We start from the raw sequence: 16,351 nt of genomic DNA, 5'->3' as shown, positions 1-16,351 counted from the left end.
AGACCAGCCTTATTTGTGACCGAGAATAATCTTCCTTTGTTCCCTGAAACAAATAATACATTATATGTTAATTTAAAAAATAAAAATAAAAAGGAATAATCTTCCTTTGAGATTATTTTGGATCAAAGTGAGGCGATTATAGGAAAAAATGTGTACTTCAATGAGAAATTATGCATTGTGTCTCTCTCTGGGCTATTTATGAACTCTTTAAATTGCAGGTAACTGATGAATATTGCCAATGACAAAACCAAACAATTAAGAAGATCGATTTTATTTTAGGCTCCTGTAGCAGGGAGATCACCCAGATTCATAGAGAGTATCTTGGCAGGGTAGTGTTGTCTTAGACCTTTAATAGAAAGAAGTGGACAAGTTATAGGTGGAATGATTTACAGTTTGAACTGTTTCATAATCAGAAATCTCAGTCAATTAAATAGGAAATGTTTAGCTCTGGGTCTGACTCCTTTCAGGGGATAAACAGCTCTAATCTCAGTTAATCATTCATGTGACAAAGAACAGGGAGTTGGAGGATCTATGTCTTGCCTTGCTTGTGGATTCAGGCGAAAGGGTAAAAGTGTGTTTGGTTTTGTCAAAAGTAAACAGGGAGACATCTGTAAGGCCTACAGAGTCACGAGAAAGTGTTGCCACTTTCAGAACACAAAATGGTGGTGGGATCCCAGAAAGGTAAGGATTGGGGAGATTTCTTAACCGTTGGTGTTTTCTGGGAACACAGGGCTCAGGTAAAATTCAACATTGTCAGTGTGCAAACTCTGCCTTGTCTTGTAGAGTGCCAGTAGACATAACCTCTATTTGCAACTCAGTATCTCACTCCATATAAATCTGTGCTTCTTGACTTTTCCTTTGAACCAGTTATAACGTTTGTCTGGTTCTCTCCTAGTATATGAGTTCAATCAATTCTTCAATATGTATTCCTTTTTGTATTTGTGTAAGAGTTATGATTTTTCTTCTTTCTAAAAATTGTCTTTAAACAGTGTGACCCATATAGCTTATTCAGATTTCACCAGTTACACATGCATTCATTTGTGTGTGTGTCTGTGAACAAGCCAGTTTCTAAGGGTCCCAGTGAGAGGCCAGGAGATCCTGAGAACTATGCAAAATCCAAAGGCTGGTGGATGCTACAGTGAAGACTGACACCTAGAGGTTAAGAGTTATGAAATAGAGTGAGGTGGGATGAATCCTTTGGTGGAGATCATTCTGGATTCAGAGTCTAGAGCTTAGTTTATTCAAGAATTATTATTTCTGCATTCCTTGGCAATGACCTACATGTATTAAAACATAGGGGTAAGAGTTAGACATAATTAGGTTCAAAATGGTTCTATCATTTACTTGCTGTGTGATCCTGGGGAAGGATCTTAACTTCCTTCTAACTGGTGTCCTTATCTGCAACTGGAAATAATGTTTACACCTAACTCATAGAATTGTTGTGAGGATAAAATGAGATAATGGATGTGATAGACTTGGCATATAGAAGGTACTTGGGGGAACACCAGATTGCTCAATCATTTAAGCATCTGCCTTCAGCTCAGGTCACGACCCCAGTGTCCTGGGATCAAGTCCCGAATCGGTCTCCTTGCTCAGCGGGGAGCCTGCTTCTCCTTCCACCTGCTGTTCCCTCTGATTGTGCTCTCTCTCTCTCAAATAAATAAATAAAGTCTTGAAAAAAAAAACTTTTCTATGTCCAAAACAATGAAAGGCCTAAAATAACAATCTTTCATTCATGAAAACTGTAGAAGCCACTACATGTCTATTTTACTTCAGACCCATTAATACTCAGAGTTCTTGCCCAGTGAGAACAGATGGAATAATAGTTCATCAACTTGTTGATTTCAACAGTCAGTCAATGTACATGTTGATATGTATTCTTTGGTTTATTTGTTTTTGCAACTTTCATATTTCTTTCCATGTAACTTTGTTTGTTTTTTTTAGAGATTTTATTTATTTGACATAGATCACAAGTAGAGAGAGAGAGAGAGAGAGAGGGGAGGAAGCAGGCCCCCCACTGCCCAGCAGAGAGCCCGATGTGGGACTCGATCCCAGGACCCTGAGATCACGACCTGAGCCGAAGGCAGAGGCTCAACCCACTGAGCCACCCAGGCAGCCCCTGTTTTGTTTTGTTTTTTTAAGCAGGCCCCACATCCAGTGTGGAGCCCAGTGTGGGGCCCAGTGTGAGGCTTGAACTCATGACCCTGAGATCAAGAGTCAGACACTTAACCAAATGAACAACCCAAGCACCACTCATGTAACTTTGTTTTTTAATAAAGGCAATTTACTAAGTCTATGAACATAATTTCATTTATAGGTTTTCCTAGGCCTTTTCACATTTACAAATCACCTGACAATGTGTCCAAATTTTAGTCAGGAAAATATGGATAATGTAGGTACACTCTGCATAGTATGTTCTTCTGCCTACATCCCAAGGTAACCATCTCAGAAGGGTCTGAGTAGGGTGCCCACTAGAGGGCAGTATGGATCTCCCAAAGGGCTGACAAACGCTTTCCTTCAAGACTTCATTTAAGCTTTACACATCACTAAGGACCTGTTAATTCAGGAGAGCTAAAAATGAGGTATTTGTAAACTAAAATTTGCATATTACTCAATGTCCTCCAGATTCCAATTTGGCATTCTACTATGATCCTGCAGACTGTGAGAAAGTCACAAAGCTCCTACCTGTTTCTGGAGCTTTTGCTTTTGCTTCTTCTTCTCCTTCTCCATCTTCCTCCTCTTCTTCCTCCTCCTCCTTTTGTCCTCCTCCTCCTCCTCCTTCTTCTCCTTCTCCTTCTCCATCTCCTTCCCCTTTCTCCTCCTCCCCCTCTTCTTCTTCTTTTTAAGATTTTATTTATTTATGACAGAGAGAGATAGCAAGAAAGGGAACTCAAGCACAGGGGAATTGAAGAGGGAGAAGCAGGCTCCCCACAGAGCAGACAGCCTGATATGGGGCTCGCTCCCAGGACCCTGGGATCATGACCTGAGCGGAAGGCAGATGCTTAACTGACTGAGCCACCCAGGTACCTCTCTGGGGCTTTTTCTTATTAGTGCATCATCAGCGGTAGAATTGCTATTTATGTTCTTTAATCAACTTCTAGCTTTTTTCATCATCTATTCAACCTCACGTGGACTGTTTGATTCTCCCCTTCAGGGTGTTGTTGTGATGCATTTGCATCAAAAGTAATTTTGCTATGTGTTTCAGGTGTCTATCTTACTCTTGAAGTGAATATATACATATACCCTCAAAATCTGTTTGTGTAGTGACACTGCATTGGTGACATGGTTTCAGAGAATAGAAACTACTTAAATAACTTACAATATCAAGACAAGTATTGTAAAAGTATTACCTATATTAAACTTTATAGAACATCATTTTATAATTAAATGGGTAAACTCATAGTCTCTCATATGGTATATAATAAGTATGTAGTAAGCAATTCTAGCAATAACTTCTCTGCAACTTTTAATTTTGTTTCTTTTTAATTCTATATTATCACCAGTTCTTTTTTGAGTATATATATGGGTGAGTAAAATAGTTTTTGAGATCAAAACCATCTCAAAGTTTCTGTTCTAAACCCTTTGAGTGGATTATAAATGTTTGCCCTCACAATCCTTAAACATTACACAATAGCATCAAAACAATCAATATGGGACCTTTCTCCAGTCTCTCACCTTGTTCATCCAAAGATCTTGGTTACCCAGATCTACTTCTATAACTGTAGTGCTTGTCTATCATGTTTCATCCTGGCCTCCCCATATGAATACATCAGTACGAATCTGAGGACATATCTCGTCATTTTATGATCATCTGTTTCTCAGCTGGTACAAGTGTCACTTTCTTAGAGACCCCTTCCTAGAACATCCTATTCCTTTGTGTGTCCTATTACCCTGTTTTATTTTCTTTGGAGTAATTATCAGCCTATGAAATCATCAGTTTGTTACCTGAGAAGATTAGCACCTCCTATCTGTCTTGTTTATCCCCAGCTCCTAGATAAAATGTCTATGACATAAATAAGCACTTAGTAAAGATTGGATGCATGAGTGAATGAGTGCTTCACTCATTTCACTCATTCCATGGTGCTCTTCTGGGGATCAGATGACTAGATCGTCCATAGAGGCCGAGGTTCTCACTTGAGCCTGATGGTGTGACCTATGTACATAATGTCTGAATTCCCATCTTCTTTCAGGGATCTCTGAGTTGGTCTGACTGGTGAATGTTTCATGTAGTTAGAGATGGTGGAAACTGTGTCTGACCCGAAGTCGTGAGTGATTTCCAAATCAAGGAAGCATGCAGAGCTGACAGGTGAGTGGGGAGCTGCCCTCCTTAGGCTCTGGTGAGTCATGATGGTGGAGGCGGGCCAGGGACAGGGACAGACATTGATGAAAATGAAATATATGGAGTCAGGAGTCAGAGAGTCAGAGAGTTGGCAGCAGGGAGCAGGGGAATGAGAGAACAAGCAGGAAGGAAGTGGTAGACTCAGAGAACTGTGGGGTGGGGTTATGTATTTTTTGTTATTGTTAGCAAGTTTATTGAGATATACTTTACATACCATAAAATTCACCTATTTGAAGTATATAGTTCCATGGTTTTTAGTATATTTACACTTATGCAATCATCACCAGTTTAATTTTAGGACATTTTTATCATCCCTGTGAAGAAATCCTGCACCCATTAGTGTCATTCCTCATTCACCTGCCCTTTTCTGCACCAAGTCCTAGGCCACCATTAATCTTCCTCCTGTCTCTATAGATTAGTGTATTCTGGACATTTCATTCAAGTGGGATTATATAATATGTGGTCTTTTGTGACTGGCTTTTCTCTTACTTAGCATAATGTTTTCACAGTTCATCCATGTTGTAGCATGTATGAGGACTTCTTTCCTTTTTGAAGCCAAATAATCGTATTTCATTGCATGGATATAAAAAATGTTATTTATCTGTTCATCGGTTAATAGACATTTGGGTTGTTTTAGCTACTTTGAATAATGTTGCTATGACCATTTGTGTACAAGTTTTTGTGTGGACATATGTTTTCATTTCTCTTGGGCATGTACCTAGGAATGGAATTGCTGGGTTATAGGGTAACTCCATGTTCAACACTTTGAGGAGCTGCCAAATTGTTTTCCAAAGAGCCTACACTATTCTTCGTTCTATTGTGGGGCTATTTCTGGTAGATGATTTTATGAGTTTGTTCTGGACACCTGAGCCATGTGAGTACCATGAGAATGAGTGTGTCATGATTCTGCCTGGATCCTGCCGTTCAGCTACTGCTGCACATACCCCTGGGCCCCCGAGGCCCCACCTGCAGTGATCCCAGTGTCTTCAGGTAGTAGTGTGACCCCAGAGGTGTATTGTGATTAGTCAATCCCAGCAAGTCCTCCCTCTGTTCATGTATTAGTCATCCTCAGAGTCCAAGTTAATATGGCCTCTTCTGCTGGCTCCGCGGTTTCAATTCTGACAGCGCATTAAAATCTCATGGGGAGCTTTCAAATATGCCAAAGCCAGGGTCCACACCAAAGGTTCTAATTTAACTGGTCTGGGAGAAGGCCTGGGCACTAGGATTACTTCAAACTCTCTTCAGGGGCACCTGGGTGGCTCAGTCAGTTAAGCATCCGATTCTTGGTTTCGGCTCTGGTCATGATCTTATGGGTTGTGAGTTCGAGCCCTGTGGGAAGCCCCATGTGGAGCCCCATGTAGGGCTCCACACGCAACAGGGAGTCTGCCTAAGGATTCTCTCCCTCTGCCCCCCCCATGCGTGCTCTTTCTCTCTCTCTCTCAAATAAATAAATAAATCTAAAAAAAAATGTCTACTCAGATGATTCCAATGGACAGACAGGATGGAGAACCACAGCTCTGCTCCCCCTAGAACAATCCTTTCTCCTATGAGCTTCACAGCAGTTTCTTTTCAGTGGTACTAACCAAAACTTTAAAAACAGATTCCCCATTTAATTGCAGTTATTTAACATATATATTTTACTTGTTCAGCTGGGCCACAAGCTCTTTGAGGACAGAGCTGTGTTTGATTCATCCCCAAGTGTCCATTTGTCAAGAGACATCCTTTTATAGCAACACCTGTGCTCCTCCTGGTCCTTCTCTGGAGTAACGCATAGGCGCCAGCCAGACAGCAAGTTATCATGAAGCCTTCGCTGGCCACCCACCTAAACCTGCAGTCTCCTTCTCCTCCATTTCCCATTCCTCCTTCTGTAATTTGCTTCTGGCCCCTGGCACTTAGCACATGCTCTGTGTTTCACTTATTATCTTCTTTATCGTCAGTCTCCACCCGCCTTCGGTGAGGGTAGAGATTTTTGTCAGCTTGGCTCACTGCTATACCCTCAGCACTCAGAAAGTGCCTAGCACATGGTAGGTGCTCAATAAATATTTATTAAAAGAAGAAATAAATATGTTAGCCTATATTTAAAAAGAGGTTTAATCCCTTTCCTCTACACCAGTAAGTGAGTTAGATTTTGTTTTGTTTTGTTTTATTTTCTTTTGTAAATATTTCCAGTCATTTATTATAAAGCCTTCTTTTTCTAGTAAAAGTTCTATTTCTAGCATAAACGTGTAAATTCTGAATTCATTAAGTTTTAGAAATATAGTCCTATTTCTTTTTGTTTGTTTGTTTTAAAAGAACACTTTGCTAACTTCTTACTTTATTTTAAAAAATATTTTAAATATTTTAAACAGAGAGAGAGAGAGCACGCGTACAAGCTGGGGGAGTAGCAGGCAGAGGAAGAGGGAGAAGCAGGCTCCTCACCAAGAAAGGAGCCTGATATGAGCCTAGGGCCCAGGACCCTGGGATCATGACCCAAGCCAAAGGCAGATATTTGACTGACTGAGCCACCCAGGCACCTCAATATAGGCATATTTCTGAGAGGGTCTGCAGAGGTTCTATTTAAGCCCTGGAGCAGGGATCATGGCATATTTGGAACTGTGTAGATAAACTGGAGCAGAGGAACGGGGTCTAGGATAGTCAGTTGAAGCTGAGGAAACCTGACCACTGGCTTGCTCTTGTACCATTAAAATTCAAGTCCTAGGTGTTCCAGAGGACGATGACTGTGATGATGGAGGAGGCTAAGAAGAGCAGGTAGAGGCGAAAGAGGAAGGTGTCCATCATGTGGCTGAACTGCACCCATAGGTCAGCTAGCTGGGTGCTTGTCAGTCCCGAGCCTCCATTCAGCTCTGCCTGTCTGGGTCCCAGCTCCTTCCCTACCAACTGCCCTGGCTCCTTCGGTCCTGTGGAGAAGACAGAGACTCAGCCCTGAAGTGGGAAGGAGACAGGATTGGGGAAGTGGGGGACTGGGGAAGCTGGGCCCAGTGTAGAGAGTATGGGCAGTGTAGATTTTCCTTACCGGGTAGGTGAGTGGGCATGAAGCCTGGGCCCACATTCTCCTTCCAGAGCACAGTGGGGCAGCATTTCCTTGGGCTGGCCCAGTAGAGAAGCAGAGAGTGGAGCCACCGAGGCATGGGTGGGGGCTGGGTGGTGGCCAGATGCAGCAGGTAGGTGATGAAGATGGTCTCCAGCAGGCTGACCACCATCAGGGACAGACACAGGGCAAAGTACACACCTGTGTTGGGGGTGAGGAGCATGCCTGAGTGTGGCCGAGAAGAATCAGCAATCCCCCCTTTTCTCTGTCTCCCATAGAGAGCCCTTCCTGAGATGACTGCTTTCTCCCTTCTGCCTTAGCTGCCTCAGCAGATCTAGCCAGTGCACCTGTCTGCCCGGCCTCCTACCCCTGCCTCCCCACCCCCACTACTTTCCAACAGTGAGGAGGTGGGCATACTGATGAGGGGGGTGCCACTAGTGGGAAGTAGTTTATTCATCATAAGCAGGAAGACGTTGTAGCCCAGAAGAAGGGTTATCTTGAATGGGGCACGATTCTTCCTTTCTGCTGGCAGGTAGAAGCTGAGGGCATCGATGGCAATCAGGAAGCTACTGGGCACCAGGAGGTTTATGACGTAGAGGCTGGGCCTGCGCCTGATGGCCACCTGGGGGGAGGAGAAAGCAGAGAACTAGGTGAGGCTAGCACTGAGGGGAGGCTGAGGGATAATTCCAGTCCCTTCCTCCCTTAGTGTCCTCAACCCAACAAGGGCTCTTTCTGGGGCTGGGTGAGAAGCAGCTTTCACAGGCCTGAGAAGACTCTGCCATACCCACTAAAGAAAACCTATGCCAGAGCTGGCAGGTTCAAAAAGGGGCCTGCTCTGGGGGACTTGGGAGAGAGGAAAGCTGTGAGGGTTGTGGCACCCAGTGGCTTTCTGGTCTTGGGACAAGATGTGAGGGGCTCTGGGATTTGGAAAGATCTGATGAGGGAGATAAGGGGGACGGACACATCTCACAGTCTCTGGACTTACATAGAACATGATCTGGTCAAAAAGACTGGAGCCCACAGACATCTTTGGGGTGGCCTTGTTGATGCCCAGGAGCTCCCACTCCCCTTGCGTGCGGACAATGTCACGTGAGGTGTCCACTATCTCCCACACTTCCTTTTCCATGCCCAGCAGCATGTTTTCCACTGCAGGGAGACAAACATTCATTCAATACACTGTTCAGCACCTGCTCTGTGCAGAACTCAGAGAGATGAACTAGAAAACTGCTTTAGCTCCCTCTCTCTGGCTGCCCGGTAACATGGCTTCCTTGCTTCTCAGTCACCTCCTTTCAATTCGGGCTTTCTCAGAAGTCTTGTCTCCTCCTAAGTTCAACTCCTCTACCCCACCACCCACACACCCCGATCAGCAAATGCTCCACTGTCCCTTTTTAGGCAGTTAAAAAATAACCTTGCTGTGTGTGCTGTTTCATTGATCCACTGGTTGATCTAATTTTACCCCCACCATGACCCACCTGTGTAGAGGAAAGAGCTAAAGGTGAGCGTGCAGTTCTGCTGGTCAAAGGGGAAGTAAAAGATGTCCAGGCTACAGATGCTGGTCACCCGCATTGGTTTGTTATATGTGATGTGACCATCATTGGTCACATATGCAGAGAGGCCTTCTGGGGTCTGATCCACATCCATGCTACGGGGTAGAAGGGGAGAGACACAGATGCTCTGGGTTTCACAACAGCTTAAACTTCTCTCTTAAGTTGGGGGGCTTCCCAATGTTGCTTACTATGGTCACTCTGCCATCTTTTCTGCTCATCACTTTCTCACTTTCTCATTTCTAGAAGAAGTGTCTTCTAGAAATGAGAGACCATTGATGAACCGTGATTGTGCTCCTGTCTGAAAGAAGTTTTTGGTGGCCCTGCTGAATTGGTTTGCCCTATGCCACCCTGGCCTGCTCTTTGCAGAAGGATCTCTGCTCCAGCTCTCCCTGGCCCTGGTACCCACGATTCTACGATGAAGATGTCTGGGAGCCACAGGTTCTCAGTTGTCACAGTGAGTTTACTGATGGCACCACATTCTTCTGGATCCCAGCTGACGAATGGGTTTTTCCAGATCTAGAGCCCGGAGCACAGAGGGATGGTGATGGCTGAAGCTGGAGCTAGTTTATGTCAACATCAACCCTTCCATTCCCTTAAATATATATACACATTGTGTATTTTTTCCAAAATCTATATACTATAGGCATATGATAAAATTTCAACCATTCCAGAAAGTTATAACATAAAAAGCAAGCTTCTCTCTCCTCAATTCACTCTAACACCTTATATCCCCAACTCGGTCTCCTTATTAACAGTCTCTTGAGTATCTTCTAGAAAATAAATTAATACGTATGCCAGCATTCACTTTTACTTACACAGATAAACTCATACTTCGCATATTATTATGTCTGTAACTTTTTTTTTTTAACCTCATTTCCTTTTAAGCTCTGATGCCTCTTCTCTTCCTGGTGATAATGTCCCCCTTCTCTAGCTAACAAAGTCAGGCTGGCCTTCCACTTCCCACTCGAGGAAAATCTGAAACTGGGTGCTGAATACCTTGGGGGCTTGGAGCTTACTTAGGGGTTTTCAGTGGTACTGCCCACTTCTTCCTGCAGTTTCCATCTACATCTTCTTATTTGTTTGGCAACTGTGTGACAAAAAGCTATTTGTCATCAGCATGGGCCCTATTTTGGTTGGATTTATCTATTCCCTCAGGCACTGACAATTTCAACAAATGCGATTTTTGCAAACAAGCCCAGAAAAAAGGGGAGTAAGAGGGAAGAGAATGAAGCTGGACTTACGTACCAACTTTAACCACAGGAATGATGTCAGCAGCTGAAGCTGTTCATCCTGACAAAAAGAAGGCCTCCTTCAGGATGATTAATGCCCAGAGATCAGGTCCCAGTCCAGCCTTTGTTTCCTATGTGGTCCTGTGTGACTGTTCAGCTTTTCAGTCACATGTCTCAAAAGAAAGGTGGGTCCAAAAAATGCAGGTTACATGGAAAATGTAGGGGGAAAAACAGCAGGGGGACCCATTGGAAATATGTTTTATCTGCCTACAGGGACAGAACTCAGGACAAATGTTCCCTGCAGAAATGTTGCTGCAGCATTCCCTTTCACATCTCTCCACCCCACAGGATGGATGTCTGACTCATACAGCATTTGGGGACGGATTGCTTGTCACTGGACCAGTGCAAGTTTGGGTTGCCAGGGGGAAGAGTCCTTGTTCCCTACTAGCAGCCTATGCAAAGAGTGCAGGAGGCAGAACTCACCACTTCCAGGATGGCAGACAAAACGAAGGAGATGTTAACCTGAGTGGGAACACTGTAGTTGATGACTGGACGGAAGTCCTTCTGGTTAAATATTGTCTGGAAAGCAGCAGGGTCCACCCCATGCTGGTCAAAGCCTGAGCAATTGATGGTGAAACTGTTTGACCTTCCTGTAGAGAGGAGAGACCTGTGAGATGGGAATAGGGCTTTGTGTATCCTCAGGGAGAAGAGTACCAGGGCTGAGGCTTGAGAGCTTCTCTGCAGAGAAAGAAATGTGGACATGGGGTGAGGCACGTGAGCCCCTCCTTCCTGGGCCAAGACTTCTGAAGGCCAAGCCCTTCCTGCCAAGGCTGGGGAGCATGGGCTGGTCTGATAGGCAAATGGGGGAAGTTGATGTGGTAAGCTGAACCAGGGCTCAGACCTCTCTTCCTGTGCTTTACTCCCATATAAAGCCTACCCAAATTTGTATGCAAACAGCCTCTCTGGAGAATCCTATTCCTTCCATAGTCCCAACCCTGAAGTTTTGGCTTTTGTCTGACCCTACTGTTTTCTTTCTAGCTCTATTATGACTTGTTCTCATAGTCATTGAACAAAATGTCCCTAAAATTTTGTTTCTTAATGTCCATCTCCTGCTTTCATGTTTTCCCATTTCCTGGAAGGAGAAATTTGGAAAGAAGTCAACCTGAGTGTGACCTGAGATATGTGGGGACTTCATGTTGCCCTGAATGTGAATTTATTGACTACCCAGCATGTGCTGCTGGGTACCCACTCTGTGCCCATCTCCTGCTCAGTGGCTTCCTCTAAGATCTGTGGGGGCCAGCCTCATGGTCACCATTCTGAGAGGATCTCACTGTGCCTGGTGAAGCTGGGCAATGACATGTAGAAGCCCTTCAGGCCCTCTCACCCGCCTCCCAGCCACAGGTGACTGCAGTGATTCCTGTAACTACAGCCCAGCAAGTTCTTCTTGTGCCTCGTCCATTACTCCCCATGCCAGCTAATTCATAAGGTACACCTCCAACCAAGGAGAAACACATTGCAGGGGAAGAAAATGTCTTTCCCCTCTCCATCACCTCCTCTGCAAGATTGTCCTGAGTGAGGTGGGAAAAGAGCTACGTTCCTGTCACCAGAACCCAAACCACCCTGTTCATAGTGACTATATCTTGGTAGAAAGGAAAGGTTGGACACCATAAAGGGGTGGCATTGGAGAGCTGGCAAATGGAAGGAATTGGTAGATACCTAGGCAGGCAAGTGGGAGAGGGGGCTATGTGTACTGATCAGTGAAATGGGTTGTTTGTCTGTTTCCAATGAAGCCATAACATAGATACTACAGAGAAAGAAAATGTTTAACCCAGCTATTTTAGATGCTCTCTAGTTCTGGAGAATGAGAGGGTTTCTGGATTTTGCCCAGAGCAGCATTCCCATCTTTCCTTGTTCTTGCCCCATCTTACCTGGAAGCAGAAGGCTGACAATGAGGCAGAGGAGGACTCCCCCCTCCAAAGGCCACCCCCCTTCCATCCTCCTCTTCTGGCCTCTTCTCTGGGGATTCACCAGGAGCCCCCAAACTCTTGATCTTAAAGGAGCTCAGACCACACCTTGATTCCTGGTTTTGAATAGTGCTCATGACAGGTGACCACTCCCTGATGAGAGGCTGTGGCCAGAGAGATCACATCAGAGTGTCCTGCTTTGTCCCTGTGCTGGTATGCCTTCCGGGCGCCAGGCAGTGGGGAAGTTAGGCCAAGACCAGGGAGAAAAGCACCTGTTTAGCAGCCTTGTCTAGATGAGTGATTTTAAATCTGAGTTCCAAGTACCTTTCAGGGAAAATGGAGGATGTGGGAGATGGGTCAGGTAAAGCCACTGATAAAGCACTCATCAGGTGCTTCTGGAACTAACTATGCCTCAAGAAAGTGCATGGATCCCTCAGAAAGGGATGTGGTGGAGACACCTGCTAATTTCACAAGGCAAAAACTTGTAATTATTTTGTTGCAGACCTAGAAATGTATCTTTTTACTCACTTGTGGACATTAGGGATTATTGTCAGTAGTGAGTTAAAAATATTGAGAGAGCAAGCTTTTCTTTCATGACGTAAACCTAACCAATGGACCTCTGCCCTCACAGCTAGCGCAGCCAGTACTGACCTGCCTCGTCCCTTGTTTGCACTACTGGGACATCTTCATAAAGTTTCCTCTCTTTGGTTTTCTCTAGTCCAATGCTTTTTTCTTTTTTTAAAGAGTGTATTTATTCATTTGAGAAAGAGAGAGAAGGAGAAGCAGACTCCCCACTGAGCTGGGAGCCAGACTTGGGGCTTGATCCCGAGACCCTGGGATCATGACCTAAGCCAAAGGCGGGTGCTTAACTGACTGAGTCACCCAGGCACCCCTGCCCAGTCCAGTTCTTCATTTTGCCATCCTCCTAACTCTCTTGCTTTCTTTCCTTATGTAGTGTCTCTAAAGGCCTACAGTCCTGGGGCCACGTGGGAATATGTGAGAAAAACAAAAACAAAAAAAAACACTTGGTGAGCTTTTTGAAGATAACTGCACGCCCTGCCTCCCCAACCCCTAATGAGGGGTGTGTGTGTATTTAAAATCTCCCCAGATGGTTGTGATTCACACTTCATTGAAAACTTTTGGGCTGGCCTGTGTTACCATACCACAACCAGGATACTGATACTGATAGATAGTCAAGATAGAGAACTTTAACACCAGGATCCCTATGTTCTCCTTTTATAGCTACAACCACCTCCCTCCCTCCCTAAGCTCCTGCTGTCTGGCAGCCATTCATTTGTTTTCTGTTTCTATAATTGTGTTGTCTCAAGAATGTTATATAGATCAAATAGCACAGTATAAACTTTTTGAGACTGGCTTTTTTTCTCTCGGTATTTCTCAGGAGACCCATCCAGATGGCTGTGTGTATCAGGATGCATTCCTTTTTATTGCTGACTAGTATTCCGAGGTAGGAATGTACCCCAGTTTGTTCAACCACTTACCTGTTGAAGGATTTCTGAGGTTTTTAAAAATTTTTAAATTTTGTTGAGGGACTTCTGAGTTTTAAGGGAGAACACTTATTTCCTCTACTTTCCTCACAACACTTGGGAAAAAAAAGATTTATTTATTTATTTGAGGGGGGAGGGGCAAAGGGAGAGGGAAGGGACTTTCAGGCTGACTCCCCCCTGAGCATGGAGCCTGATACAGGGCTCCAACCCAGGACCTTGAGATCATGACCTGATCCGAAATCAGGGGTCGGATGCGTGACCGACTGAGCCACCCAGGTCCTCACACAACACTTCCGATACCAAATTGTGGGTTTTTCCCTCACACCAAGTACTTCTGAACTACCCCTTCTGGCATACCCCTTGGGTTAAGGGCTCGATCCCACAAGACTGAACCCCACTTCAGGGGCCAATTGTAAGTCAGGGCCTCCTGTACTTCTGACCAACTGACAATAAATTGGAGATCCCCACAACACCCTCCTCAGATTTAGATTTTTGCTATAACAGCTCACAGAACTCATGGAAACATTTACTTCTGTTTACTGGCTGAAAAGTTTATAATAAAGTATACAGATGAACAGCCAGGTGAAAAGGTACACAGGGTGAGATCTGGAAGGGTTCCGAAGGCAGGAGCTTCTTCTGTCTCTGTGGAGTTCCAGCATGTAGGTGGATATGTCACCAACCTGGAGGTCTCCAGACTTCATAGTTTAAGGATTTTTTGTGGAGGCCTCATTATGTAGGCGTGCAATTATGAACTCAATCTCCAGCCCCTCTCCCCTCCCTAGAGGATGGGGATTGGGGCAGAGAGTTCAAGCTTCCCATCATGCCTTGGTCTTTCTGGTGACCAGTTCCCATCCTGAAGTTATCCAGGAGCCTACCAAGAGTCACCTCATTAGAACAAAAGATGCTCTTATTACCTAAGAAATTCCAAGGGATTTATGAACTCTGTGTCAGGAACTGGGAGCAAAGACCAAATATACATTTTTTCACAGAGTTGTTTATAGTTTTTGTCTTACATATAAAGCTGTTATAAATGTCTGTCTACAGGTTTTTGTGTGAACAAAAGTTTTCTGGAAATTATACTCAGAAGTGCTAGATTATATGGTATTTGCATGTACAGTTTTTAAAGAAACTGCAGCACTCTTTTCCAGAGTGGCAGTACCGTTTAACATTCCCACCCACAATGTATGAATGATCCAGTTTCTCCACGTTTCTTAGGGTTTAGAACTTTGGGTAAGGAAGGACTTCTGAAAATAGGACCCTAAAATCACAAACATAAAGGAAATGATTGATAAATTAAGCATTTAAAATTTTTTAACTTATTTTCATTAAAGGACAGCAAATGTGGGGCACCTGGGTGGTTCAGTTGGTTAAGTGTCTGCCTTCGGCTCAAGTCATGATCCGCGAGTCCCGGAATTGAGTCCCGCCTGCATTGGACTCCCTGCTCGGCGGGGAGTCTGCTTCTCCCTTGGTCCTTCACTCCAATCATGTTCTCTCTCACTCTCTCTTTCTCAAATAAATAAATAAAATCTTTTAAAAAAAAAGGACACTAAATGTGAAAAGTCAAATCATAAACTGGGAAAATACCTTTGCAACACATAACTGACAGAAGAATAGTAGAAAATATGTAAAACATGCCCATAAATGAATAACAGTGACAAAAAACCCTATCAGAAAAATGAATGGAATAAATGAATTGGCAGTTTATAGAACAGAAAACACAAACAGCCAATAAACAACAAAAAGATATTCACATAAATACAGGGAACAAACTGCTGGTCACCAAAGGGGAGGAGGGTTGGGCAAAATGGGTGAAGGGGAGAGGGAGGTTCAGGCTTCCAGGTATGGAATGACTAAGTCATGGGGATGAAAGGCACAGCCTAGGGAATACAGTCAATGGTAATTCATGGTGTTGTATGGTCACAGTGGTGAGCATAGCATAGCGTATAGATTTGTCAAGTCACTGTGTTGTACACGCAGAACTAATGTAACATTGTGTGTCCCCTATACTTGAGTTAAAAAAAAAAAAGAAAAGAAACACTGAGATGTGAAAAGGTTGTGAGGATACCCCTGGATGCTGCTAATGAAAAGAGAGTGGGAAGCTAGTAGAAACGACTCAAGAAGTTAGAAACATGATCAAATATTTGAGGACAGTGATATATCCAGGGCCAGGGGGCTGGGTTTTGCTTCTTTTTTTTTTTAACTCGAGAGAGAGAAAGAGAGCACACAAGTAGGGGAGAGGGGCAGAGGGAGAGAGAAGCAGAATCCCTGCTGAACAGGGAGCCCAATGCAGGGTTCAATCCCAGGACCCAAGGATCATGACCTGAGCTGAAGGCAGATGCTTAACTGACTAAGCCACCCGGGCACCCCAGTGGTCTGGTTTTTACAGTCCATAAAGTTCCAAGGCACATTCTTTTTTTTTTTTTTTTTTTAAAGATTTTGTTTATTTATCTGACAGACAGAGATCACAAGCAGACAGAGAGGCAGGCAGAGAGAGAGAGGGAAGCAGGCTCCCTGCTGAGCAGAGAGCCCGATGCGGGACTCGATCCCAGGACCCTGAGATCATGACCTGAGCCGAAGGCAGCGGCTTAACCCACTGAGCCACCCAGGCGCCCCCAAGGCACATTCTTTTTTTTTTTTTTTTTAAAGATTTTATTTATTTATTTGACAGAGAGAAATCACAAGTAGGCAGAGAGCCAGGCAGAGAGAGAGGAGGAGGCAGGCTCCCTGCTGAGCAGAAAG

At 44.3% G+C, this 16,351-nt stretch overlaps 1 protein-coding gene across 1 annotated transcript; it reads right to left on the bottom strand.

The window, feature by feature from the left end:
• Window positions 1-6,707: 6,707 nt before the first annotated feature.
• On the bottom strand, window positions 6,708-12,138 carry LOC125101129 (5-hydroxytryptamine receptor 3C-like). Its single transcript, XM_047731775.1, has 9 exons — window positions 12,072-12,138; window positions 10,627-10,793; window positions 10,160-10,204; window positions 9,321-9,430; window positions 8,840-9,009; window positions 8,353-8,513; window positions 7,785-7,989; window positions 7,353-7,568; window positions 6,708-7,236 (listed from the first exon to the last, which is right to left on the bottom strand). Exons 1-9 carry the CDS (start codon window positions 12,136-12,138, stop codon window positions 7,034-7,036), a joined length of 1,344 nt encoding a protein of 447 aa, XP_047587731.1. The 3' UTR covers window positions 6,708-7,033.
• Window positions 12,139-16,351: the final 4,213 nt, after the last annotated feature.

The sequence above is a fragment of the Lutra lutra genome, chromosome 1 (assembly GCF_902655055.1).
Source record: "Lutra lutra chromosome 1, mLutLut1.2, whole genome shotgun sequence".
Lineage (NCBI taxonomy): Eukaryota > Metazoa > Chordata > Mammalia > Carnivora > Mustelidae > Lutra > Lutra lutra.
This window is presented reverse-complemented; position numbering and strand designations above follow the sequence as displayed.